Here is a 25988-nt window from a genome sequence, read left to right as displayed (position 1 = left end):
AAAATCATCTCACCAAAAGACAAAAAGTAAACAAAATGTTTATTGTCAGTGTTTAATGTCACACATAAGGCAGTTTCAAGTTGTATTCAAGAATGTTTAAATGCATCACAAAGTAACATTTAGCCTATACTGACACCCTACATGAACAAGCTTGTATACTCAAATCTTGTAAGGTATAATGGCAAATCTGTAGGTTTATATTGGAATATGGAATATAAAATGTATAATCAGTGAACTAAAATGCATGTAGATGAGCCATAGTAAAGACCAAGTGATTTATTTTTCAAATATGAAATGTAATGGTATCAAATACACATACATGTGCACACACAAAACACATGCATCCATACATACCTCAAACTGACTGGAGATTCTTTATCCCATTACTGGTAAATACGATACATTACATGAGTGATTGCCTTTGCATTAACAGACTCTCTTTCCTAAATTAAATAAACTGGATACTGTGCGAATAAACAAATAAATATACTTAAAGGTGCACTAAGTGATTTTTACTCAGTCTGTTTGGACAACATAAGGGTGAGTAAATAACAGTGTTGGGTAATTAGTCAAAATAAGTAATCCACTACAAATTACTCATCACTTTAAATCAGATTACTTTACAGATTACTTCATTGAAAAAGTAATCACATTTCTAATTACTTTACTTTTAAGTTACTTTTTAAACACTTTTCGTAGTTTTTTTTCCAGCTCAATAAATTTAAAGTAATGTCTACATATCCTTGTTCATATGTCGCACACCCTCAGTTCAGCTGTCAAAGAGATTAAAACAGGCATACACGTGAACATATGAATTTATATTTGAAAGGTAATCTATATATAAAACAGTATATATATATATATATATATATATATATATATATATATATATATATATATATATATATAATTTTAGAAATATGTGTATCCCAAATAATGTACAGAAAATAATTACTTTGAAAGTAACTGTATTTTAAAATGTAATGCATTACAGTGTTTTTACTAAAAAGTCAGAGTACAGTAACTAATTACTTTTTAATTGGATTTCACCCAACACTGGTAAATAATGACAGAATTGTACATTTTTAGGTGAATTATTCCTATATAATATATTTGACTATTTGTAAATAATGTAGGCTTTTTGTAATGTTATATTGTTAGGATTACATGTCTGTTTTTTACACGTTCTTTTGTTTCTTTTATTTTTTATTTGTTTAAAGTGTGTTGAGCCTGTATTTTTAATATTATTTCAGTCAATTGCAAGACACAGCTGGTCATGTGGTCTCAACATTGCAGCCCTTATGAAGGGGGCTCAATGTATAATAAAACAAGCATTTTCTAAGCCACTGATATGACTGGAATCTTCATCTCATGTGAGTGTACATTTGATGCATTTCATTAGGTGTAAAAGTGTAACAACTTACTTAGTGCACCTTTAAAACAGAAGCTAATACCAGTTCAACTACATACAGAATCATTAATAGTCAAATTACATGAACACGACAAGAAAACACATATGCCCGTACAAAATCTGATAAGTGTTTTAGAAGTAATTTTCAACTTGAAAAGGCCTAAATTATGCACTCATTTAAAAAAGACACACCACCTAACCTTCAAATCTTGTCTTTCCATTTTGCCATTCTTTTAAAGTATGAAAAGTGACAATGGTAACTGCAGTTTGGTATCACATGGGCCAATGTTTGATGTGCATCAAAAAGTCAGCATGATGTTTGTGTAAACCTGAAGTCCAAAAGAGAGCATGATCAGCAGTAAACTGACCAGTAAATAATGTTGAAAATTACATAAGCTCCCGGGAAGATCATACGGGAGTACTTATCAATGGCGTGTGTGTTCTGCATAATGCGTAAGGCGCGGATGCCCTTCTTCTTAGTGGTGGTGGACTCACTGCTCATCGACAGGTGAACCACCATATGCTCCTGTTTCTCCGATATCACCTCGTCTGGAACCATGGGAGCCTCTGTGTAGCCTGCCAGGCTGTTGGTGTCAGCCTCACTGTAGGTCCCATCCAACATCATGGTCCTGGTGTGGGACATACCACAGGTGCAGGGCAATGACTGGAACAGGTTGAGTTAAGTGTCCCGGGAGGAAAAAGTGCAAAGAGAGAGAAGAGTTCATTAACAAGGTGAAATTAACCATCGGTATTAATGAGCATATGGCTGACTAATTTATCAACATTATTAAAAGTCCTTAAAGAAACAGTTCACCCAAAAAAACTGTAAATCTGTGATCATTTACACACCCTCATTTTGTTTGAAAACCATATGAATTTATGAAGGACGATTGAAAAAAAAAAAGCTTAATATAATTATGCTGCATTCATGATGGGTAGAAATTACTGTAATTAAGAGATGGCAATTATGAGATTCTACTCTGAGCTGTTTATTCCTATGGCAACACTCATATCGCCAAAACATGTTCTTGATAACAGCAAAATATCACTATATTAATTTATCACCTCTATATGTTCTTGCAAAATGTTTAAGAACAAAGAAAGCACTCCAGGTAACAGTGGCATAATAAAACGGCATATGAAACAGAAATTTGTGTTCACTACCTTTAACTGTTGAGGCCACTGCCATATTGGTTCTTTGCACGTGACGTCACGACTGTCAAGTTGAGACTGTCATAGAATTCAGAGTTTACGACTTGTAATTACTAGTTCTGTAAAAAAGTGCACGCTTTTAACAAGTCAGAATCTTGTAATTACGGTAAATGCCGACATGACGTGAACACACCATCAGTCCATACTATTAAGCTATGTTTCTTAGTCTTCTGAAGCCAGCGATAGCTTTGTTCGAGGAACAGACTGAAATTAAATTCGCAAATGAGATTGTAGAGATATGACAGAGAGGAACATTTTATTAAGTAAATTAATTTTCAGTTTTGGGTGTTTCACTGAAAATCTTGCCCCTTTGCTGTAGCTCTCAAATATCTTTTGCACTTCCACAAATCCAAACTTGCTGCTTTCACTCAGCAGGTCATGGAGCTGGTTGTGTTCATGGTGAGCTCCGTTAAAATTCAGTATTAAAACTGTGCAGCTCTAAAGAGGCATTACATTTATTCCATTATAGCATGTGTCTTGTTTTTGCATTGCTTTTCTTTATCTCGGCATGTAAATGGTTAAAAGTTTGCAACAATATACATAAACAGGAAGGAGTATTGCTAATAGGCCTGGCAGCCCTTGCAGTAAACCGAAATCATCTGAGAAGCAAAGAGAAATGGTGGATATAAAGGCAGAAATTCTGTCATTATTAAAATCTGATATCCCATGCTTCTCAGCTTAGAAATGAAGACTGCCCTTGGGGGTGAATTTGACAGCATTAGGACTAAATTGCAGGCTAAATATAAACAACACTTTTTTTTTATTGTGCTTTTTTATTGTACAGCCATCCCGATTTACTCTATATGGACAAGAGCAGCTGAGACATTCTGCTAAACTTTGTATTCCACTGAAGAAAGGAAGTCATACAGGTTTGGAATAACATGAGGGTTGGAAAATGATGACAGAATATTTAAAACTATTCCTGAATAATGATGAAAGAGAGAGGGTATTATCATTAAAGGGATAGTTCACCCAAAAATGAAAGTTTTCTTGTCATTTACTCACCCTGATGCCATCTCAGATGTGTATGACTTTCTTTCTTCTGCAGAACACAGATTAATATTTTTAGGATAATATGTCAGCTCTGTAGGTTCTTAATATGCAAGTGAATGGTGACCAGACCTTTGAAGCTAAAAATAAATCACATAAAGGCAGCATAAAAGTAACCCATACAACTTCAGTGGGTAAATCCATGTTTTCAGAAGCGATATGATAGGTGTGGATGAGAAACAGATCAATATTTAAGTACTTTTTACTGTAAATCTACACTTTTACTTTCACATTCTGTCACCTAATGGTGGGGGCTGATCAAAGGTAGAGATTTATGGTAAAAAAGGGATATAAAAATGTATCTGTTTCTCACCCTCGCCTATATTTTCACTTCTAAAGACATGGATTTAATTACTGGATTGATATGGATTACTTTTATGCTGCCTTTATGTGCTTTTTGGACTTTCTGAGTTTTGGTCACCATTCACTTGCATAGTGTGGACCTACAGAGCTGAGATATTCTTCTAAAAATCTTTCTTTGTGTTCAGCAGAAGAAAGAAAGTCATACACATCTGGGAAGCCATGAGAGTGAGTAAATCATAAAATAATTTACATTTTTAGGTGAACTATTCCTTTAACCATTTCCTTTTCTTTACCTGTTCTCTAACCCGGTCTCTGAGCTTGCGCTCTCTCCTCTCCTGGACTGTGGTCAGGTAGTTGACTGCCGCATATTCCAAGACAGACAGGAACACGAACACAAAACTGACCCACAGGTAAATATCCACAGCTTTGATGTAGGAAACTCTGGGCATGGAGGCATTCACCCCAGTGATGATGGTGGACATGGTGAGCACCGTGGTGATACCTGGATAAAATCAGCGCAACCTGTTCAGATGTGGAGGAACCTGACAACATTACATGGCACAGGAAGCTATGCCAGTGGCAAAAATGCCAATTTGTGGTAATCTTACCCAGTGAAACTCTAGCTGGAACAGCCCTGCGATCAATCCAAAATGACACCCAGGACAGCATAACCATAAGTGTAGCGGGGAAATAAGTCTGCAGCAGGAAGAAGAAGATGTGGCGGCGAAGCGTAAAGTTTATATACAGGCGGTTGTACCATCCTGAAGAGAGAGAGAGAGATAAAATGCAAGTCAGACAAGTCATATATTTACCAAGTGAGCCACATTAAAACACTTATGAATTTCGTTGCACAGATAAAAAAATATCAAACTATGTGCACTTATTTTAAAGAAAGATGGCACAAGCACACATTTAATGCACAATATTCCAAAAATAGAAGTTTATATAAAATGATAGAAAGAAGTGTAAAATTATTTAAAGGGGTCATGAGATGAGGAATAAAATTTTCCTTGATCTTTCGGCATATAAGAGGTCTTGGTACTGTACAAACATACTGTAAGTTTCAGAACTGAAATCTTCCTCCTTAATAGAAAAAGAGCATTTATTTAGCCCGTTTTGGAATTTGTGGAATTTGTGACGACACAAGGACCAAATACATCTGCATATGACTGCCTCTTCAAGCAAGACATCAGTGCCTATTTTTAGTCACTAAACCCTTGGCCCTGCCCACTGGTGCTCAGTCACACAGGTGAAGAGGAGAGAGATGGGTCTGTCATCAGAGATTCATCTATACTTTTAAGGGGACTTACACAGGACACCTTCATGTGCCTATCTGGATTGAAATATTTTTCTACATAAATATGCACTAGACGAACGGCTTTGACCGTTATCATGCATGTTGCGCTGCTTTTAAAAGACACGATGTCAAGTTAGAACTGCTGCACTGTTTCTTGCTTGTTTTGAAGGAGTCCTGGACCATTTTTGCACCCATCTGTGCTATTTTAAATTGTTGGTCTTTTGTAAAGATGCACTAGATGCGTCTGTGATCGCTTTGATGTGTTTCCGGCAATATGCGGCGTGCTTTAAGAGCAGTCCAAGTGCAACTTTTAAAAACGCATCTCATTCTGCTGCTAACACTGACTGGGAGGAACACATGCTGTTCTGTGTGTAAAAACCATAGAAGCACCCAACATCAACATGGATTGTATTAAGTATGTGTATTCAGAACATTTCAGCATGGATTTTATGTCTTTTCACTTCAGATCAGTGTGGATTGCTTGTGAACCAGTCAATAAATGATTCAAGTTTTGCAAAGGAACTGTTATCGAATGAGCTAAAGATAAAGATGGGGCAATTAAAAACTCTATTGGACATTAAGTAAACAGTTTCATTCACAAATATTTCAAATGTCATGTCTGTTTTATAGTTAAGGTGCCACTGTGCTTAATTTATTCGGATGCAATGTATTGGGTGTACGTTATGTGTAAACCCTGAAATTTAATTTTATAATGTTGTGGAGCTTGTTGTTCATTTTCTTCTGATTGAGTTTGAAATATGGCTGAATTTGAGGGGCTGCACAATGTTAGCCAATCATAACATTGGCCGTTTACAATGAAGTCTTAAAGGGCCAGAGAGCTTAAAACCGAGCGTTTCAGACAGAGGGCCAGAGACTGAAAATTATTATATATTAGTAAATTATGATGTTTTGGTGCAAAAAAAAAAAAAAAGAAAAGAAAACCTTTACTAACATTATAAGTGGACCCCAGAGAAAATAATAAAAATATTTTAAAAAAGACCTCTTTAAAAAACATATTAAAGCTGACACATGTAATTACTGTGCCAACAATAGCATCACCAAACAGATCTGTAATAGTAAACAGTAAAAAAAAAATTCTTTAAATATTTTTAATAGAATTGGATAGTTCACCCAAAATAAAAATTTGGTCATCATTTACTCACCCTCATGTTGTTCCAAACCCATATGACTTTCTTCCTTGGAACACAAAATGAGAAGTTACCAGTCAACATTCACTTTCATTGCATTTTTTTTCATACAGTATAATGAAAGTGAATGGTGACTGAGGCAAACACCTGAAATGGTAATCTCTACCATTATCTCCTTTTGTGTTCCACAGAAGAAAGAGAGTTGTACATGTTTGGAGCAATGTGGGTGAGTAAATGATGACAAAATGTTCACTTTTGGGTGAACTATCCCTTTAAACAGATTGTCACAATCCAACTGATACCTGTGCTACTGTAGAATGCCAGCCGAGAGGTAGTATGAAACTTCTGTATGAGGAACTGTGAGAGGGAGATTTTGTCATCTATACTCAAAGACTCATCTCCACTTTTCCAGTACAGCATAAGATCCTCATCCGTGTAGGCGTCTAGAAAAGAGGGATCCAATTCAAGAAAAACTAAACTGGCAGAGTGGATAGAACATGTGTTGCACTAAAAATAACACTAAAAATGCACTAAAAATGTGTGATTCACTTACAGCTCTCCAATTCCAAAGAGCAGGTCTGTGAATCCAACGGAAAGCGACTGAAATCCATGTTGCAGGCTGCTGTTACCGTCACCCTGGACACAAGAACCAAGTACAATGCTGATTAGAAACTCTCAGATCTTCCTTTCATCATAGTCCTCACAGACACTTCCTCCTTCCCTATTTTCAAACCTAAAGCCAAGGAATTTTCGATTTGATTGGAAGTATTCTGAGCTGCATGGACTGGTTTGGGTTGGGCAAAATAGCTTTTAAATAAAACTCAATAAAAATATGTCAATATTTATGCATTTGGTCTGAAATGGCTTAAAACAGTGATTTTTTTTTTTTTTTTTTTTTTTTACAATCAGAGGAACCATCATTCCTCTAATCAGTCTTTGTAGCCAAGTAGATTCAAAATATTTACTGCAAGAAGTAAAAATCCAGTTAAAAAAATCAAGGCATGTTTTCCCACTCTGAATATTTAATCATTTTCATTTATGCACCAATGTAATAAAATATCCTATAGTAACGCAGTTTTTGCTACTGAAGTTTAAGTCATAGGCACTGACTGTTTAAACATCTATCACTTTTATACTTGCAAAGAAGAATTGAAAAACGAGTCTAGGATTTTTTTTTTTGTCATTTATTTTAAGTCACTTTGGCAAGAAAGCATCTGCTAAGAACAAATGTAAATGCAATGTAAATGTGCTTAGTAATGCTTGTCCAGAATGGCATTTATCAAACTGCTACTTAAGCTCATCTCATTTTCCCTCCATATTTCTTTCCTGTGTTTTTTTTATAGTAAATCATCAGCACATTCAGTGGTGTCCATCATTTTGTTGGCAATGGAAATAATCTGGGCCAGTCCCATCAATAACGACACTTTCCCTGGAGCCAGAACAGTGTCTGAAATTTGACTTTGAACTCAGTGCTAGCCCTTGATTATAGCCTGCACGCAGGTAGCTTGGCCTAATTTGTAACTCGCAGCACAAAAGACATGGCAAAAACATCACAGGCCAGAAGCACAGTTCTAATTTTAACACCACAGCAATATGCAAATGCCTAAGCCCAGCGACATGCTTTTGTTTTCTACCCACATTTTATTTAAAGGAAACCACAAGAAGGAGTTCAGTTGCATGGAGGTGAAATGCTAGCTGCTAAATAACCAAAAAAATATTAACTAATATTAATATATTTTTTCCACAATGTACAATAATAAATCGGGCTAATAAATATGAGTGCATCTATGAATACATTTAAACTCTATACATATATAAATAATTTACATATAATCAGAATTACGATGCCTCACTTAAAAGTCATAAATGTTAGCGTTGGGAATCTGCTCTTTTGCTTATTTTACCTCAGGCTGTAGAGAACGTGTCCATCAGGGAACACTCTCAGCATGATATTTTCTGTGGTGGTGTCATGAATAAAAGATCTCTTCGAGTGGACGAAGAACACATCAGGAACCCAGATCTTCTTCACCAAACGGCCGTCGAAAGTCATACTTTTATTTGTGGTGCTGGTGAAGGACAAGCGCTCATCCTTCCAATAGTGTCTCAGGTACAATGTCATAGTGAAGTCCTACAAAGTTGGAAAAGTAATTTAAAGTGACAACTTTCACAATATTCATTTAGAGTGTAATAATAATTTCCTATACAGTCCAAATAATCCTGTAATGATCTCATCTGCCAATCAATATTATGTACAGGACACTTTACCATCCTTTTTGACACATGCACACATTAGGATAAAGACAAATAAAATGAAAAAAGAAATGTTATTAACTGTAAAGAAAATAAAGCATATTTTCGGACCATTAAGATATTTTATATTGTGACATTATTTTCATGACATTTTCATTCTCTTTACCATTTTACGTTTGAGTGTTTTTATAATTCCCATTATTCTCAATGGTGATTCTCATTACTGTAACAGTGCATTTTAATGATACTATCATGAACTGTAAGTACTTAACAATTAAAATAATATGTCATTGTTTTTATGCATTAAAGTAATGAAAATATATTTGCTGCATTACGATAATGAGAATGGGGGTGGGAGGGGAGTATGTGCTATTAATGAAAATAATGTCAGAATGCAAAACATCTTAATGGTCCTAAAAGAAGGCTAAATTATCTTTAAGCAAAATATAATTTCTTCTCTCCTTCTTTTCAATTTTCCATGAAATATGACCCCAATATGTTCTTGACAGATTATGAGAAACTCCCATTTTCTTGATACATAAATTCAGATATCTAACATTTTCTTTTTCTTTGTAGTTTGTTTTAAGTACAAAGTGTGACAATGTAAGACTCGATCCTCCATATGACAACTATGCCTCTATAAATTGCTCAAGCAGATCATCCCTCCTCCATTCTTTCTTTTAATTATGTAACAATAAACTTTTGGAGCAGCCAGTAATTATATATGGTCAACAACAGCGCCACAGTTTCTTTGTTACATCACATGAAGGCTTCTACCAAGAGAGAAATCCAAAACTAAAGAACACAGTGAAAGCATGGGCATCATATACTGTTACAAAAGAAGTAAAAAGAAGATTCATAATCAAAGTTTCTCCCATCAGAGACTCTGCATCTCTTTTTTGAGAATATCCTAGTGGGACACAGTAACTGCAATAAAGGCAGTAATAAATGGGCAAAAAGCAACATAATTATGAATGTGAGGGTTAATCTCACGAAACCTGTCAAGAACTTGTCCATGTGTATTTCACCCCAATTTTACAAGAAAAAAAAAAAAAAGAATATATTATATTTTGCTTGAAGAAAAAGACAGCTTTGTTTAGATCTGTTAAGATCTTTTTTCTAAGATCTTTTTTTAACATTATTATCATGACAATTTTCATGACATTCTCATTCCTGTAATCTCCTTCTAATTACTGTAATAATGACATATATACATTTTAATACATATTTTAATTGTACAGTTTTATCATGTTAGAATTTATTGTAATGACTTTAATTTATGATGGTTATTGAATTACAGAAAATGGAATCTAATGAAAATCACCACTGAGAATAATGGAAGTTACACAAAAATTCTGCATAAATATGCTTTATTTTCTTTATGTAAAACATTTATTTTTGTTTCTTTTTTTTTTTTTTAATTATTATTATTTAAATGTGACCTGGACATTTTTTTCCATGAGAGTCACCCAAGTATGTCAGGAACTCGATACAAGAAAAACTCAACAAAAAAAATAAAAATAAAAATAAAAATAAAAATAAAAAGATTTGTTGTATATATTTTTTTTCATTTATAATTTTTTATTATACTTTTGTTTTCATTTTATTTTATTTTTATTTATTTATTTATTTATTTATTTTTTTTACATTTTTTTTTATATTGGTAATGTAAAATAAACACTACATTTGAACTGCAATTGCTTAGGAAGACTTACCATATCTACTTCTGAAATACTGTCCAAGCTTTCCACTTGTACATCAACTCCCACTGGAATAGCAGGGCCTGAAAAAAACAAACAAACAAGCAAAAAAAAAAAAAAAAAAAAAAACATTTATAAAATATACATCTCCGTTTATCAAAATATGAATTAAATTACAAATGAAATTTAAAGGAAACAGAGTTTCCATTCTTTTCTTTCTGCTTGATCTGTTCACAAAGGGCTTAGCAGCTGCTTTGACATCTGACGGATTGTAAGATGTACTAGCTGTTGAGAAGGACAGGCCTTGCTCACGGAGCGTTCAACCACAACTCAAGCTTTGATACCCTACATGGAGCTCCACTCTTAAGGTCTTTTGTAACCAGCATAAACTCTTGCTCTTTTCTAGGATTAGTGTGATAGGGGTATCTGTTACTCAGAAGGTAAGACATTTAGGTAAATGGGTAGGGGGGCGGCTTGTACATATGGACAGGGATGATGCAAGGACACTGGACAAAACGAGATTTCCAGCGCATTCCACTGCCTCTATACTCCTAGTAATCTGACGAGATTACTGGAGATGGTAAATGGTAGATTAAACTTTGATTCTCAAAATAATACTGACACCGACTGAAACTTGCCATTACATATCACTTAACAACATGCAGCTTATGAAAAAACCTTCATGAAAAGCACAAGCATTACTTAATATAGAAAATGCATTTGATGCTGAGTCCAGAAGACACAAACCGCGGAGATGACTTTTCGAAATTCCCTTATATAATCCAGATACTCATCTGTAAAGTATTCACATGCAGCACCCACTGGAACCATCCAGTCAATTTCCCTGTCATGTACCATCAAGGGTTTTCATATCACTCGAATCGGCCTAAATAAGGACACAGCTTCTAGGTAAAATCGATTTTTCCAAACTAATCAACCCCCTGCTGCCAGTTGGGGTCTGAAACCATTAGGATGACCTTGAGTTGGACTGCTTTTTTTCTCGGTGTAGCCACCACTTCAAGTCTTTGAAAAATGTTGATTTAGAAAAGTTGACATTTGTGCTTGGATGCTCCAAGATTTTACCATTAAAGTTGAAGTGTGTAATTCTTCTGATGTTAAAATGCTTTCTCCTATCCCAACTTAATATGCAGAGACAACTATAAAAAAGCCATTTGTAGGTTTATTTCCCCTAAAGGTGTATATACTTTGGCTCTGTGGGGTTTAGTTGAATCTTGAACAGACCCACATAGCAATATTGGTTCAACCAATGGCTTGAGTTTGGGGCGGAACTTTCTGTTTGGGCGACCAATAACAGAGGGCAGAGTGTTCAGCAAAGCTGTTTGAAAACAGTCACTATTTTTGCAATTCTGCTTGGTGGTGCAGAAATGACACATTCAGCTTTAAAGGTGCATTCAGTATTTTTTGTTTATGCTGCGATGAATGATATGGCAGTAGTCTTGGTATGGTTCTGGTCCCATAGAAACCAGGAAGTAATTGCATTAACCTAATCAATTATGAGCATGACTTAGAGGTTGCATTTTTCTCTTTAAAATTAAGTTTTACTCCACTGACAGTTAGGTTTAGGGTTGGGGTTTAGGTTATGGTGTATGGTTAATAAATATGCATTCCTGTTGACTGTATTACATCATTTACAACTAAAAATACAACTTGCTTTTGGTGCCACTCTGTGTACATTTCACCTGGAAACTGGAACTTACCCGTGCCTATGCATTCAACATCACTTCCAGCTTCCGCCACTGGGGACAGTGGTTTGAGTTTCGGTAAGAACGATTTCAGCTGAAGAGCTTTTGACCTACCGTCACCGAATTCACAGTGGGATCAGTCTGTATATTCACAGTCAGCCATGATTAATATATTCCACAAGTGAAAGTGTCAAATCACAGTGTGGCTACTGAGATAAAGCAAGTAGTATTTGGCTAGTTGTGTGATCTTAAAGGTGCACTCAGTAATTTTTTCCTTACTAAAAAAGATTTACTCCCAAAGAAATCAATTGCAATTTTGTGACTTTATAAAAGCAGTTTATTCTACATGGAGACGGTCCCCTTATAGGGGCTGCCATGATAGGATCACATGACCAGCCGAAAACTACAAGCTTAATCTCAGTAACCGCACCATTATTAGACACTTTCACTTGTGGATTGAACAAATCATGGCTGACTGTGCATAGAGATTTTCTACAATGGCATCTTTAACTGAAAACAATTTTGTTTGAATGATGCTGCATCCATGCCCCTAGGTGTCAGTGTAAGTCCGAGATGACATGAGCAAAATGTACTGGGTACACCTTTAACATGTCTGCTCCTTTGGGGTGACCAGCTCATGGCCCCTAATGTAAAATGAAAGTTATTTTTCAAAAGTACTACTCATTTTCTGTTCACTTTAAGGGTTCAACTTTTTTTAACAAGGAATTTTAACAACAAAATTACTGATTAATTACCTTTAATTTCAAATGTATCTACTCTGTATACTTAGGATATCATTCAAATAGTTGGATTTTTTCTTTCAAGGGTTGCTAAGGCCATTTCGTTTAGCTGTTGATTGCTGGGTTAAGTATAGTTAGTGGGTGGTCTTTAAAGCAGCTGTCTGCAGGGCAGGCTGAGATTGTTACATGTACTAATCCACAGGGTTGGCTGACTGGCCGGTCAGCACAAACCACTGCCAGATTAATCTCGTCACTACAGCCATAGTGCCCCGGTCTATATCAGATCAAGCGATCCTCCAGATGGACAAAGCCATCAGCGAGCACCGCTTAAGTCTTTAGCAGACAAAAAAAAAAAAAAAAAAGAGAAGGCGAGAAAGAGACTGAGGGTAACAAAATGTAATGTGATTACAGTTTTACTCAGTTTCACATGTTGTTTGATTAAAGGGTAACTGATCCTTTTTGCTGAATGTCTGAGTTCTCACCTTTGTGTAAATCCATTTTCTACTGTATTTTTCATGGAGATGCTACTTGATATCATTTGATCTTTCAGACCAATTCATGTCTGATAAGAGAATGCTGCTTGCTCTGTTGGCTTTTCCCATATTTCTTGGAAAGTTAGTATTTATCAGTGTTAATATAAGGGATAATGTACACTCACTAGCAGTAATTATTGCAACATAAAAACCAAACAAGGGGGATTAAGTCTTGTCTCCCCCTGAAGGAGTATATTTGGTGATTATGACTGGATGACCATATATTATCCTGCTTTTTACACACCTAAATACCAAATAGATTAATAAATGCACATGAAATATTAATTGGAGTTGAAATTATTTTATAATGTGCACAAAAGAGTGATATGAGAAACATGAAACTATCCCACGAATAACCACTCAGAATCAAATATTTCAGAGAGCTGTGTAATAATAGTACTGATAGCATCATTACACATCTTGTGTACTCTGCAGACAGAACAATATGTTGTCATACAACATGAAACAAATCCTTAATATGTTTAATCCTACACATGAAAAAATCATACTGCCCTGTTGTGACCCATAAACACAGTGAGTGCTACAATATACATTTATTCTCTATGACTTTCAAGCAATACTCCCCTTCTCTGTATTAAAGCCAGACTGCAGTCATGCATTAGCAATTCTCTTTCGCTTCTTAAGTAAATCTCATTTCTGCAGTACACACTGCACATTATACAGTACCTGAGGTACCTTTCACCTCATTGCTTAAATAGAATACTGCAATCTGACAATGAAAGGCATGCTAAAAGGCATTGTTTAATATGATACTCTGTTCATGGTAAAACAGTAATGTTTATAATAATGCAAAGAAAATAGTTTAGGAAATAGTTTGAGTTTTATCAAATTTATATATATATATATATATATACACACACACACACACACACACACACATAATACATTATGTAATTTTTGCCAAATGAAAATTATGTCATAATTTTTCTTTCTTTTGTGTATCTTTTTTCCTTACAATGAAAGTGAATGGTGATTAAGGCTTCTTTTGTGTTCCATAGAAGAAAGAACATAGGTTTGGAACAATGATGATGGTGAGTAAATGATGACAGTATTTTATTTGCTTATTTGTTTATTTATATATTATTATTATTATTTATGTATTTTTTATTAAATTTTTATTTTTTTTATTTTTGGTGAACTATTTCATTAAACTAATCAGGTTACTGTATATTCAGTTTATTATAATTGTCCTGAGTCAACCTTTTAAATATAGCTATATATATATATATATATATATATATATATATATATATATATATATATATATATATATATATATTTGCTGAGCGACAGTAAATATTAACATTTAACAAGGAAAGGAACATTCCAAAACTCAATACAGTCTTGTCTGAGTATTTGCCTGTGTTGGTTTTGTCTCTCCCTCCCTCTTGTATCTTGCAGGTGCCACTTGAGTTTTCCAGCTCCAGTTGCCTTGGCAACAATCATTATGTCAACCAATCAGCTGATCATCTGCGGCACCTCTGCTCCCAATTACCTCTCCCTATATCAGCTCCCTTTGTTTCCTGTCCTGTGCTGAATTGTTTTGTTTGTTTGTTTGGTGTGTGAGTCAGGTTGGTTGGTTTAGCCAGCTACTGGCTTTGTCAAGTTCTGCAACTTATTGAGCAGTTTTATTAGTCTGTTTTATGTTAACCTTTTCTCCATTGAGAGAGTTTTTGTTTGTATTCTGTATTTGTTTTTTGTTTTTTTGTTTTTTTTTAATAAGGTTTTTTTTTTTTTTTTTTTACAGCATCCCTGCATTTGGGTCCTTCCTGCTGAGCATCCCGTGACACTCTTACTTAAAGCCAAATGAATAAGTCCCTTAATGGGATAGTTCTTCTGCAGAATACAAAGGAAAATATTTAGAAGAATATCTTAGCTCTGTAGATCTATACAATGCAAGTGAATGGTGGCCAGAACTTTGAAGCTCAAAAAGGAGATAAAGGCAGTATTAAAGTAATTCATTAGACTCGAGTGGTAAAATCAATGTCATATGAAGCGATCCAATCTGTTTTGGGTGAGAACAGACCAAAATCTAATTAATTTTTCACTTGAAACAGTCTCCTTGGCGATCATGATCTGAAGCTCAATTACACTCCCTATAGTGCCATCTAGTGCTCTGTGCACTGGTCAAACACTACAAAGTGTAATCAAGCTTGAAATCATGATTGTGCCTCGAGCTTGCATATGGCAAGATGTACAGTGAAAAAGGAGTTATATTTTGGTCTGTTCTCACCCAAAACCGACTGGATCACTTCAGAAGACATTGATTAAACCACTGGAGTCACATGGATTACTTTAATGCTGCCTTTATCTACTTTTTGGAACTCCAAAGGTCTGGCCACCATTCAGTTGCATTGAAATGACCTATAGATCTAAAAATCTCTGTGTTCTTCAGAAGAAAGAAAGTCATACACATCTTAGATGGCATGAGGGTGAGTAAATGATAAGAGAATTTTAATTTTTGGTTGAACTATGCCTTTAAGAAACTTCTTAGCAAAGACTTTGTTGACATTACAATGATACAGTTTTCTTGTAACTGGTAAAGAATGCCACTAGCAACAACAAGGTCATGAGTTTGACTGCCAGGAGGCACGTACTGATTAACATACGGATGTATACTTTGAATGTAAGTTGTTTTAGATAAAATTGTCTGTCAAATGTATAAAAGTAAATATTACAATGCTGTTCCACATCCAAAATCTGTTTTAAGATGCTGAAAGACAATTATGCATTTGCATATGCTTTATGAGCCCACATAATAGCATTGTCACTGCCACTCAAATTCATTAAATAACAGAACTTTTATTAAAGCTGAAGTGTGTAATTTACTAGCATCTCCAAATGTAATTGCAAAAATAACTAGCGGTTTTCCCGAACACTCCCAGTGTCTTACATTGGTCGGCAAAGAGCAGGGTTGGGCTATAACGGAATACATGTTACGCAATTACGTATTCAGAATACAAAAATGAAGTAACTGTATTCAGCTCCCGTTACATTTTCAAACACCTGTATTCAGAATACAGTTACTTTATAAAATTGTGGTAGAATACTTTTAGAATACTTTTCTCATAATGACCACAAAATAATGCATAAAGAAAAAAATTCTTCTCAATCAAGTGAGAAAATTGATTGATTTTCTGAAGAGCGTTTCTGAACAGCGCTGATGCGTGCTGCTAATGCATCTTCTTGCTCTCTCTTCTTCAGATCAGCAGCAGCGCGTGACTGCATCGTTGCCAGGGTTTCTTGCCAAATTGAGCTCATTTGAAAATACAATCGTGGGTTAAAATCAAAGAATCGTGGGTTGTGTTTTTCGGATACTTTAAAAAATGGACTGCGGTCACCAAATGGTCTGATGGTAGGCACTAAAGAATGGAAATGCAACATCTTTTTCATGTATAATGATTCCTGGATTGAATATCTGGCAGCCGCACTGGCATATCTTAACAATCAGCACGCTGTCAGCTGTGCCCCAGTATTAATACAGTCGGCAACGTTATTTCCACAAATATAACATTCGTGCGTATCACACATTGTTTCCCATGATTGTTGCTGTCTAAATACATTTATGCAACTACAGAAGAAGCTTCTGTGTAAAAGCGGCTCACGATAAGCATTTGGTGTGTCACGTCCACATCTGAAAATCGCAGAACTGTTGAGAAATAGCAGTTATTAATGACAATAATAGACTACTATGAATAAAATAAATATAGAGAAAGTAGGCCTACTGCAAAGACTAAGAGGGAAACGGACTTGAAGTAGATCGAGTCCAAACGACGACAGAAAAACCACATGTAAATAACTACTGAAAATTTGTGGCTTATAGACATATGGGAGGCTAGTTCAGAGTGAATATTATTACTATTTCTCACTTTTTAAAAAACATCTCATACGAAGTGATTCACAAACAAATTAAAAACGACAATAAAACAAAAAAACAAAAAACAAAACAAAGGATGAGTAAAAGAATCAAAAGCACCCAAAATAAATGTGTTGGTATTAAAAGAGATAGATTAATATAAATTAATAAATTAATAAATCGGCCTAAATATGGAAATATGCAAGGAAGCCTAGTTAAAAATGATTAATATACATTGTCGTCACACGACCTCACTGCTTTATGGCATCCAGTTATCATCTTGTGGCAGCGGGGGCATGATCAAGCTCCCGTCCGGAGAAAGAGAAAGCGGTAAGGGCGCTTACACCTGAGCTAAATTATGCACCTGTTTCTAATTCCAGTGAGCATGGGGAGAGCGGCATAAAAGCAGCCACACAACCAGCAGAGGAGAGAGAGCCTGGGTCCAGAAAGTTATTGTTGTGAAGCTGAAGAGATTTTTGTGAAACTAATAATTTATTATTGTGAAGCTGAAGAGAATAGTGTGTGAAGCTGTGAGCGCTGAAGTGTGGTCATTAAAATCCTTACCTGTGAGTGGAGCAACCTGCCTCCCGTGTCCTCCTTATCGACCGCCTTCACACATCTCAAAAAGAAATATGGTTTATTTGCATTTCTTACCTAATTTTGAGTCAAAATGTATTATTCTTTGTCAGTTCAATCAAATAATGAGTTCAGAATTTTTTTTAAATGTTGATAAAATATTAATATATTTTAGTTGACCACAAACTGCCTTCTGTTTGTCTTCTTCCTTCCATAAAGTAAAACAGTAGTGTCCAACTCCACGTGTAATTTAAAGAAACAAGCTATTCAGATTCACTTAGACTAGATTCAAATGAAGATATAGCACTTCAGATAAGATAATAATGACATTTCACACTTAATTCCTCCGATTGTGCCTTGCCTTTATAAATATGTATTCTAAAAGTATTTTTATATTCTGAATATGTTACTTTTTATTTGATATATTCGGAATACTTTACTGAATGCATTTAAGAGAGAGTATTCAGTATTCAGTCCAGAATACTTTCTTAATGTAATCTGCCCAACCCTGGCAAACAGATCGCTCCGCCTCAAATTCACGCCATTGGTTGAGCCATTTTCGCAGTGCTGGGATGCAAACAAAGCAATGTTTTAAAGAGCAACAATGTTTACATTTGTTAGGCAAATCAACCTGCTGTGACAACAAATAATTGGGGATTGGAGAAAGTATTTTCATATCAAAACTGCACACTTCAGCTATAAATCCAACTAGAAATTATATACATTTACGGTGCATTTTAGCATGCTTGGTTGAAAATGCTAGAATGCCATGAATCAATGACATTGGACGACAGCTGTGAACTCATTACATCATATTGTGAAGGTTTCCGCAGTAAAACAGATGCAACAATCCATCACTGATGGAGATGTCAGATCTGAATCCATTTGTGTGGGGGTGAATATGCTTGGGCTATTTTCATTCCCTTTGCTGTGACCCCCTGCTGAACAAAGCCCAATTCCCAAACGTACGCCTGAGTCAGAGCATCCAAAACAAGTGACTTTTCAGACATTCTGTTCATAGGAGGAGAAGAGCATCAAACGCTGCAACATTTTCCCCTTTGTTCTCTAAAGAAACACATCATTAAAAAAATATAGGGTACCGTATGGCTTGGAAGAAGGACTTACACTAGTTCCTTGCCTTGACTGCTCATATTTTTAAGTGTTGTAGAAAGAAAAGCCTTGAGCTCCTTCTTATGTCATCCTTTAATACCATTCAAGCCTTGGCAGACTAGAAGAAATCTCCACATTAAAAATCCCATCTTCTCAGAGGAGCAATCTGTGCAAGCATCCAGCTGCTGCTATGCGAACTGATTGATTGTTAACTCACCAAACACTGATCATAGTGACAATCGTATAAAACTTGTGTAAAAAGCTTCAGCACAGTGTACGGCGCTCCATCTGACAAGCCTAGAGCTTAAAAGCATGCCTGACTGCTATTGATCTGGGGGAGTTAACACGGTTTTGCGTTGGAGAGAGAAAGAGGAAATATGGGAAATCAAGGTCAAAGCAAATGTGTGTGAATGCATTCATTAAAACAAAACATGATGAGTTTTCTAGCCCAATCTCCAGTTGTTATTCCAAAAGTGAAATATCATTGTCCAACACAAGAGCTTCAATATTGGCACCTTAAATTGGAGTGAGAAATGATAGTGATATAGTGATAGTGATTGTTCATTCTTAACCATTTTATAAAGTGGGGTCCAAAAGTCTGAGACCACTAATGAAAATGCTTCTATTTTTTATTTTTTTTTGCATTATTTTCAACATTAAAAATTTTTTTTCATAACAAATTACATTATTAGCATTTACATGAATTTCATAATTTCTTGGTGTATGGTTGGTCCCCCTTTTGACAGCATGCTCACGAGCTGGCAAGGACTCTACAAACCTGATGGTCCATGTTATCCAGCACGATTTGAGAATGTTCCAAAGATCATATTGTGTGCTATGATGAAAGCAAGGTCAAAAATTTCATACAATGTCAAAAATGTGCTTATATGTGATTAAAGGCCTTGAAAAAGTGCAGAATAGATCATGTTTCTTCTTTATTTTACAACCTAACTTTACAAATTTTCAAAATACTACTTCCAGGCTTAAATGAAAGAATCCTAGAATTTTCAGTGTTGTCAGATTTGAAACTCCACTGTATATACTGAATAAAAATGTGTATAATTTTATGTGTAATAATGTTATGGTTCACAACTATGTGGTGTGGTAAGCGTATTATATGATACACTATACAGACAACTGTATGGTTATAAATTAGATAACAATAGCTAAATTCAACAACACCTGCACAGTTAAAATCTAATTCTCAAACTGTATGTGTTCCAGTTAAACCGAAAGGCCAGACTTAATTACAGGCCAATACAGTGCTTAATGGGAAGGTTGTTTACCCCTCTAGAGGGAGCCAATGTAGATTGTATGCCTGTTGGACAAATAATGTCCTGTCTCCTGTGGTACATACTAAATATGTGCAAACAGTGCATATACAAACTATAAGCGTGCATCCAGAATAATATGGTCAAGTCTATAAGAAAAAATGTATAGTAAGAAAAGATAAATTATTGCCTTTTCTCAACAGCATGTTGAGATTTTTTTGATACTCTGTTTCTTCAAATACAGCTGTCTTTTTTTTTTTTTTTACATATCTTCAGTTTGATTTCTGATGCAAGATGCTGACATCAAACCTTTCATGAATGTCTTTGAAGGTCTATAATAGGTTTCTGGGAGCTCTGTCATGGAAATTAAGGTAGAGAAATTGCATAATTTTTATTTGGTCAATGCTATATAGGAGAATGATGATCTAACCTCCAAATGCTGGCCTCATGGTGAAATCATGGTCATCCACTTTCAACAACTGCTCTGTTTTCAGTCTCCTCGATTTTGTCACGTCTGGTGCCTTCTTGGCCAGGGACCTGCAAAAAGAGTTCCAAAGGCACAAAAACTCTGATCAGCCTCTTATATCATGAATTTGGTCAATACACCCTATTGTTATGTGGAATCTATTAGAGGTTACACAAAAAATTCAGCTTGAATACATAATTTCCATGAAAATGCAGAGACAAAGTGTAATGAGGATTAAGATCATAAATGGCGTTTGTATAGACAAAATGTTAAGGCAGCATGAACTAGCTGCAGCAGCCTGATCTGTTTCAAATTCTTATGTTTTAAGATCGTATCGGCAGACACTTAGATGAGTCCCAAATATTAGATTTTATGAACTGTTTGTTCCAGTTGAATAAGGACCATTATTTAGTGATATTTATTATTTGACCTGTGCAATAAGTTTCGATGCAGTTTGAATTTAATCACTTCTAGTAATGGCTATACATTAACAATACCTCTGCAATCCATATAGTCCTTTCTGTGAATCACTGTGCAATATAAAACATGCGCAGTAGGTACATGTTGTCTAAAACCTGTAGAATATGTTGAATCTTAAATCTATGTGGTTTATTCTTCTAATTTATCTGTGTAATTTATTGTAATGTATATGGTGTATGTTGTGTAAATTGTATTTAAAATGTTGACTTTTGTCTATCTATCTATCTATCTATCTATCTGTCTGTCTGTCTGTCTGTCTGTCTATCTATCTATCTATCTATCTCTGACAAGAACAACCCAAAGACCCTAAAAGAATAAAAAAAAAAGTAGTCATCATTCCCGACTGTTTCCTGCCATTTGTAATTCATTTCTTGTTTAGAGTAAATCAGACAGAGGCAGCTTGCCACAACTGGCGCCCTGTCTACATGAGTACTGCTGGATTTTCTCATGCAAATTTGCAGATTTATGCACTCTATGATTGTTTTAATTTAATAGTCATAAAATCCATGAGGGTATACTCATGTCAGCTATTTGTAAGGACAGCTTCGTGCCAACATACTGTACAGTTCTTGGCAGATGGGCGAAACGTGCCTGGGACACGTAGCTGTTTGTTTGAGTAAGGAACACCAGTTCGAGCATGCTAGCAGTACATGTTCGGTTCAGTGGCAGTATCGTCTGTCTGGGTCATGTTAATTGCGCCCCAGCCTCTGGCCTAATTTAAGGGACTCTGCTGTCATAACAGAATCAGGCTAATAAAGGTGGTCGAAACATAAGTCTCTGAAACACTGTTGTTCCTGTGGAACTCGTCAATGGACATGTCACCATTGCAACTTGTTCAATAACGTCACCAGACCCATCACCACAGTTCTGATGAACAATATTGGTATCTCTGAACACATAAATAAGAATCTTAACATTGTTCTCATGTTCTTGTAATTAGTGAAAGACCGATATATCGGCCAGGCTGATTAATCGGTCACTTTAAGATTATCAGCATCGGTCAATTACTAATCCTACATGGGCTATTAATAGAAATGTTAGCTCTTTCTTTTGTCCGCATCAGAATCAACCAACAGCCTTGTCAATGAACAATGCATTTTTTGTGACTCTGAGTGAATATTGCATTAAATAAGTCTTTATTTAATCCTAAAATTTACAGGTGATTTTACCCATAATTATGCATATTTACTTGTTTTGTCAATGCAAATTAATTTTGATCATTATTTGTGTGATCATTAAAATAGTTGTGTGATCATTTATATTGTTTGACACCTTAACTGAAGCATGCCTGACTTGTCAGATCAGATGAAAAGACCACTTCATGTCACTTCATTTGTGCAAGTCTTATTTGCTATCATTAAATTCAATTATATAGGCTACATTAAAATAGTATTATAAATACAGTAGTAACAGTATAAGGCTAGATATCTGTAACGGTCAAAAAAAATCCATATTGGTTGACTCCCAAATGTAGCCTAAGTTCATAATAGTTATAGTCTTTCATCTTCAATATCATAATTGCCACATTGATTATCACCACCACCATAATCATCATGATCAACATCCTTAAATATTTTTCATGCTAGACATTATTAACAACTTTCAATCTTCTCACAAACATCATCAACATCCTTGTCTTCAATGTTCTCGAAATAAATCAAAGAGCCCAGCAATGTGTAACTGAAATGTATTTCACATCATTACAATCAGATGGCAGTCCAAGATTGGCTCTCTAAGATCTGAGTGCCATAACATTACTGATTTGAGGAAATATCAGTGCTTGCGCTTACGTTCCGTGCTTCTGAGTTTCCACGGGTCCTGTCCACCTCCTCTCTCTCGTGGCGCGCTTATTTCGGCATTCCCCAAACGAGCCCAGGCAGACCGCTAAAATCAGTAAATATCTCAGATAAGGCATTATGCAGAGCAGGTGAAAAATCTACAGGTGTGTCCTGAAATCCAGCTTAATCCATGAACGCGTCTCGCGAGAGGCAGCATCTTTCCGTTCACTGCGCAGGAATCGCTTCACTTCGCATCACTGTGGCACGCGCGATTTGTTCGATGGTTTAAATATGAGCGCTACACATGCGGCCAGCTCCTCGCAGCGTCTTCTGTTTGTCATTAGTTATCGGCAGAACAGCTGTTTAGAAGCGCTCAGACCGCCGCTGTTACCACATGGCATCAGCGGTGCGCGCCGCACACGCGCGTTTTCCACAGCTGTATGTACGGTTGGAGGGAAAAAAAGGGATTAGAAAGACACATATGACCTCAAAAAGCTGTGCATCAAAGACTAGTAATGCTTTCAAATCTAATGCATAAGTGAAATGCAACCACTAAATGACAAATGCAAAAATCACATCATCTACTGTAAGTGATGTTAGGCTACAATAGGCGCAATTCCATTCCACGTGATTCTATTTGGCTCACCATGGTATTAATACAATGCAGTGAATCTGTAATAACTCTTTGCTGTGTATTACACAATCTTAGGCTTTCATTTTTTCATGTCTACATTGAAAAGTGAGGTTAGTGGAGTTGGATGAGATCATATGATGTAAAAATTTGAAGAATGTGCCACCAAATATGCACAACTTGCACTGAAGCTCTACTAAAAATGTTCTGCCTGTGGAGGGCAGAAAATGTAATAATTGGTCCTACTGTAAATGTAATAAAGGCCCTGTGTCAATGTAATAACATTTGATCCTAAATGTAATAAAGGCCCTATATGTAATAACTTTTGGTCCTATGTAATAAAGGCCCTAAATGCAATAAAAGGTCTAAATATGATCATTGCTGGACCTAAATGTAATAATTTAAAAACGTACGGCCCTGAATGTAATTTAAGGGTCTAACACTTTACATTCAAGTTCCCTTTGTTAACAGGTTATAAATAGGTTTATTGATGGTTAATAATTATTTCCAAATGCATCTGAAATCATTGATATGCAGTCATAACAAAAGGCACGATAAAGCTGACTGGCATGCAATACTTGCTAAATAGTGAGACGTTTTTAACTCAGATGTTTGCATTTTTCTTTTCTTTTTTTTATTAACATTTTTATTGATTCCATCTACAAAAAACAAACAAACAAACAAAAAAAAAAAAAACAATTAACACAACATAAAATACGGACTCAATTATATAAATTAAACCCCTCCCCCTGACACAAACACACATTACAGTGGTCTCTTACAGTTATAACAAAAAATGAGAAACAAGCTAAATAAATATACTTACAAAAAACAAGAATGCGCAAACTAAAAATTAAAAATCAAAAATCCCTCTCTACTGCCCCTCCCCAAGGACCCTCCAAAAAATCAAAATATCCACCCCACTTCCTATTAAACAAATCCCACTTTCCCAACCTTCTATAGATCACCTCCTCAAATACCGCAACCTCACTCATCTCCCCGCACCACTCCCGAAATGAGGGTGCTCCAGCCGTCTTCCACCCCCTGAGAATTATTCACCTGGCCACCATAACTCCAGCCAGGACCCAACCTCTCAAATGGCTATCCCCAAAATTAATGACCTCCTCATCACCCAAAATGCAGAGTCTGGGGCCAAATGAAAACTGTGTGTCCAACACATCACACATTAAATCCCTGAATCTTCAACCAAATTTCCTGTATTTTAACACATCCCCAAAAAACATGGCTTGTGTCCCCGTCTTCTGATTGGCATCACCAGCAGGTGGGTGTGTCTTTAAGACCAAGTCTATACAATCTAGAGGGTGTCCAAAATAATCGATTCAAAATCTTAAATTGCATCAGACGCACCCTTGAATCTCTAGATGTAGACTTGACGTTTTTTAGAATCTTAGCCCACACTCCCTCCTCCAATACCAAATTTAAATCTCTCTCCCATAATCTCTTGAGAGAAGTTGAAGCTCCATCCCCCAGACTCTGAATTAACAGGGAGTAATACACTGATGCCTCATGACCTTTTCCAAAAGCAGTAATCACCACTTCTAGAGTATCTGCCCTTTTAGGCGGGTGTATGCTACTCCCAAAAATAGTACAGAGCAGGTGGCGCAGCTGTAAGTACCTGAAGAACTGAAATCTAGGAATCCTGAAATGTTGGACCAAATTTTCAAACGATCTCAACCCACAACTCTCATATAGGTCACCGAATGTATTAACACCCCTCACAATCCACTCCGACCAGCAGAAAGGGGATTCGCCAATATGCAACTTTGGGTTTAGCCATATGCTCGAGGCAACATTTAAATAAATGTCTGAATTAAACACTCTGGACATTGTTGTCCATAGCGCGTGCAGATGTGAGATGACGGGGTGCGATTTAACTTCTCCAATTCATTTAATAGAAAGGCTTTGTAATAATAAAATAGGGGCAATAACTTCCTGTTCAATTCCAAACCAGGGAGGGGCTCTTTCAGGTGGAGGTGTCCAATGAGCTAATAGTCTGAGACCGAATGCATGATAATAAAACAAAATCTTGGGTAGGCCTAGCCCACCTTTGTCAATCGGCCTATGTAACATGTTGAAATGTAACCTGGGATGCTTTCCATTCAGATGTTTGCATTTTTAATAAACAATCACTCAACAATACAAGAAATGCCATTACTCTAGATGCATGTCATGATGCAGCAATAGCAGGCTAATACAGTGAGATTAAAAGGGGGGAGTATGTCATACTGCCACTGGCATCAAAAGAACATGCTCTTGAATGTGATCTCAACTGCTTAAATAAGTCTATGGCATGTTTCGTTTTTTTTTTCTTCTTCTGACGAAAGTGGCAGAAGGGTTCTTGATATGTTTTAGGAAGGCTAGTTCAAGTATGCATTTACATGTAAGTATATACTCTATGTAAATATAATGTCCATCACTTTTTATTAATGAT

The 25988-nt window shown here is 35.8% G+C and overlaps 1 protein-coding gene across 1 annotated transcript; it reads right to left on the bottom strand.

Moving 5' to 3' along the window:
* Window positions 1-938: 938 nt before the first annotated feature.
* LOC127411485 (gamma-aminobutyric acid receptor subunit rho-2-like) lies at window positions 939-23200 on the bottom strand. The gene is made up of 9 exons (XM_051647094.1): window positions 22918-23200; window positions 20612-20718; window positions 10387-10454; window positions 8326-8549; window positions 6975-7057; window positions 6724-6864; window positions 4585-4737; window positions 4270-4478; window positions 939-2075 (listed from the first exon to the last, which is right to left on the bottom strand). Exons 1-9 carry the CDS (start codon window positions 23040-23042, stop codon window positions 1764-1766), a joined length of 1422 nt encoding a protein of 473 aa, XP_051503054.1. The 5' UTR covers window positions 23043-23200; the 3' UTR covers window positions 939-1763.
* Window positions 23201-25988: the final 2788 nt, after the last annotated feature.

Source organism: Myxocyprinus asiaticus, chromosome 20 (genome assembly GCF_019703515.2).
Source record: "Myxocyprinus asiaticus isolate MX2 ecotype Aquarium Trade chromosome 20, UBuf_Myxa_2, whole genome shotgun sequence".
In the NCBI taxonomy this organism is placed as follows: Eukaryota; Metazoa; Chordata; class Actinopteri; order Cypriniformes; family Catostomidae; genus Myxocyprinus; species Myxocyprinus asiaticus.
This window is presented reverse-complemented; position numbering and strand designations above follow the sequence as displayed.

Coding starts and splice junctions, on each gene's coding strand:
- LOC127411485 (XM_051647094.1), bottom strand. CDS start 23,042: ATGCCTTATCTGAGATATTTACTGATTTTAGCGGTCTGCCTGGGCTCG. Junction 10,455..20,611: donor CATGAGGCCAGCATTTGGAG/GTTAGATCATCA, acceptor TGTTTTTTTCAG/GCCCTGCTATTCCAGTGGGA. Junction 7,058..8,325: donor CACGTTCTCTACAGCCTGAG/GTAAAATAAGCA, acceptor TCTTGTGTCCAG/GGTGACGGTAACAGCAGCCT.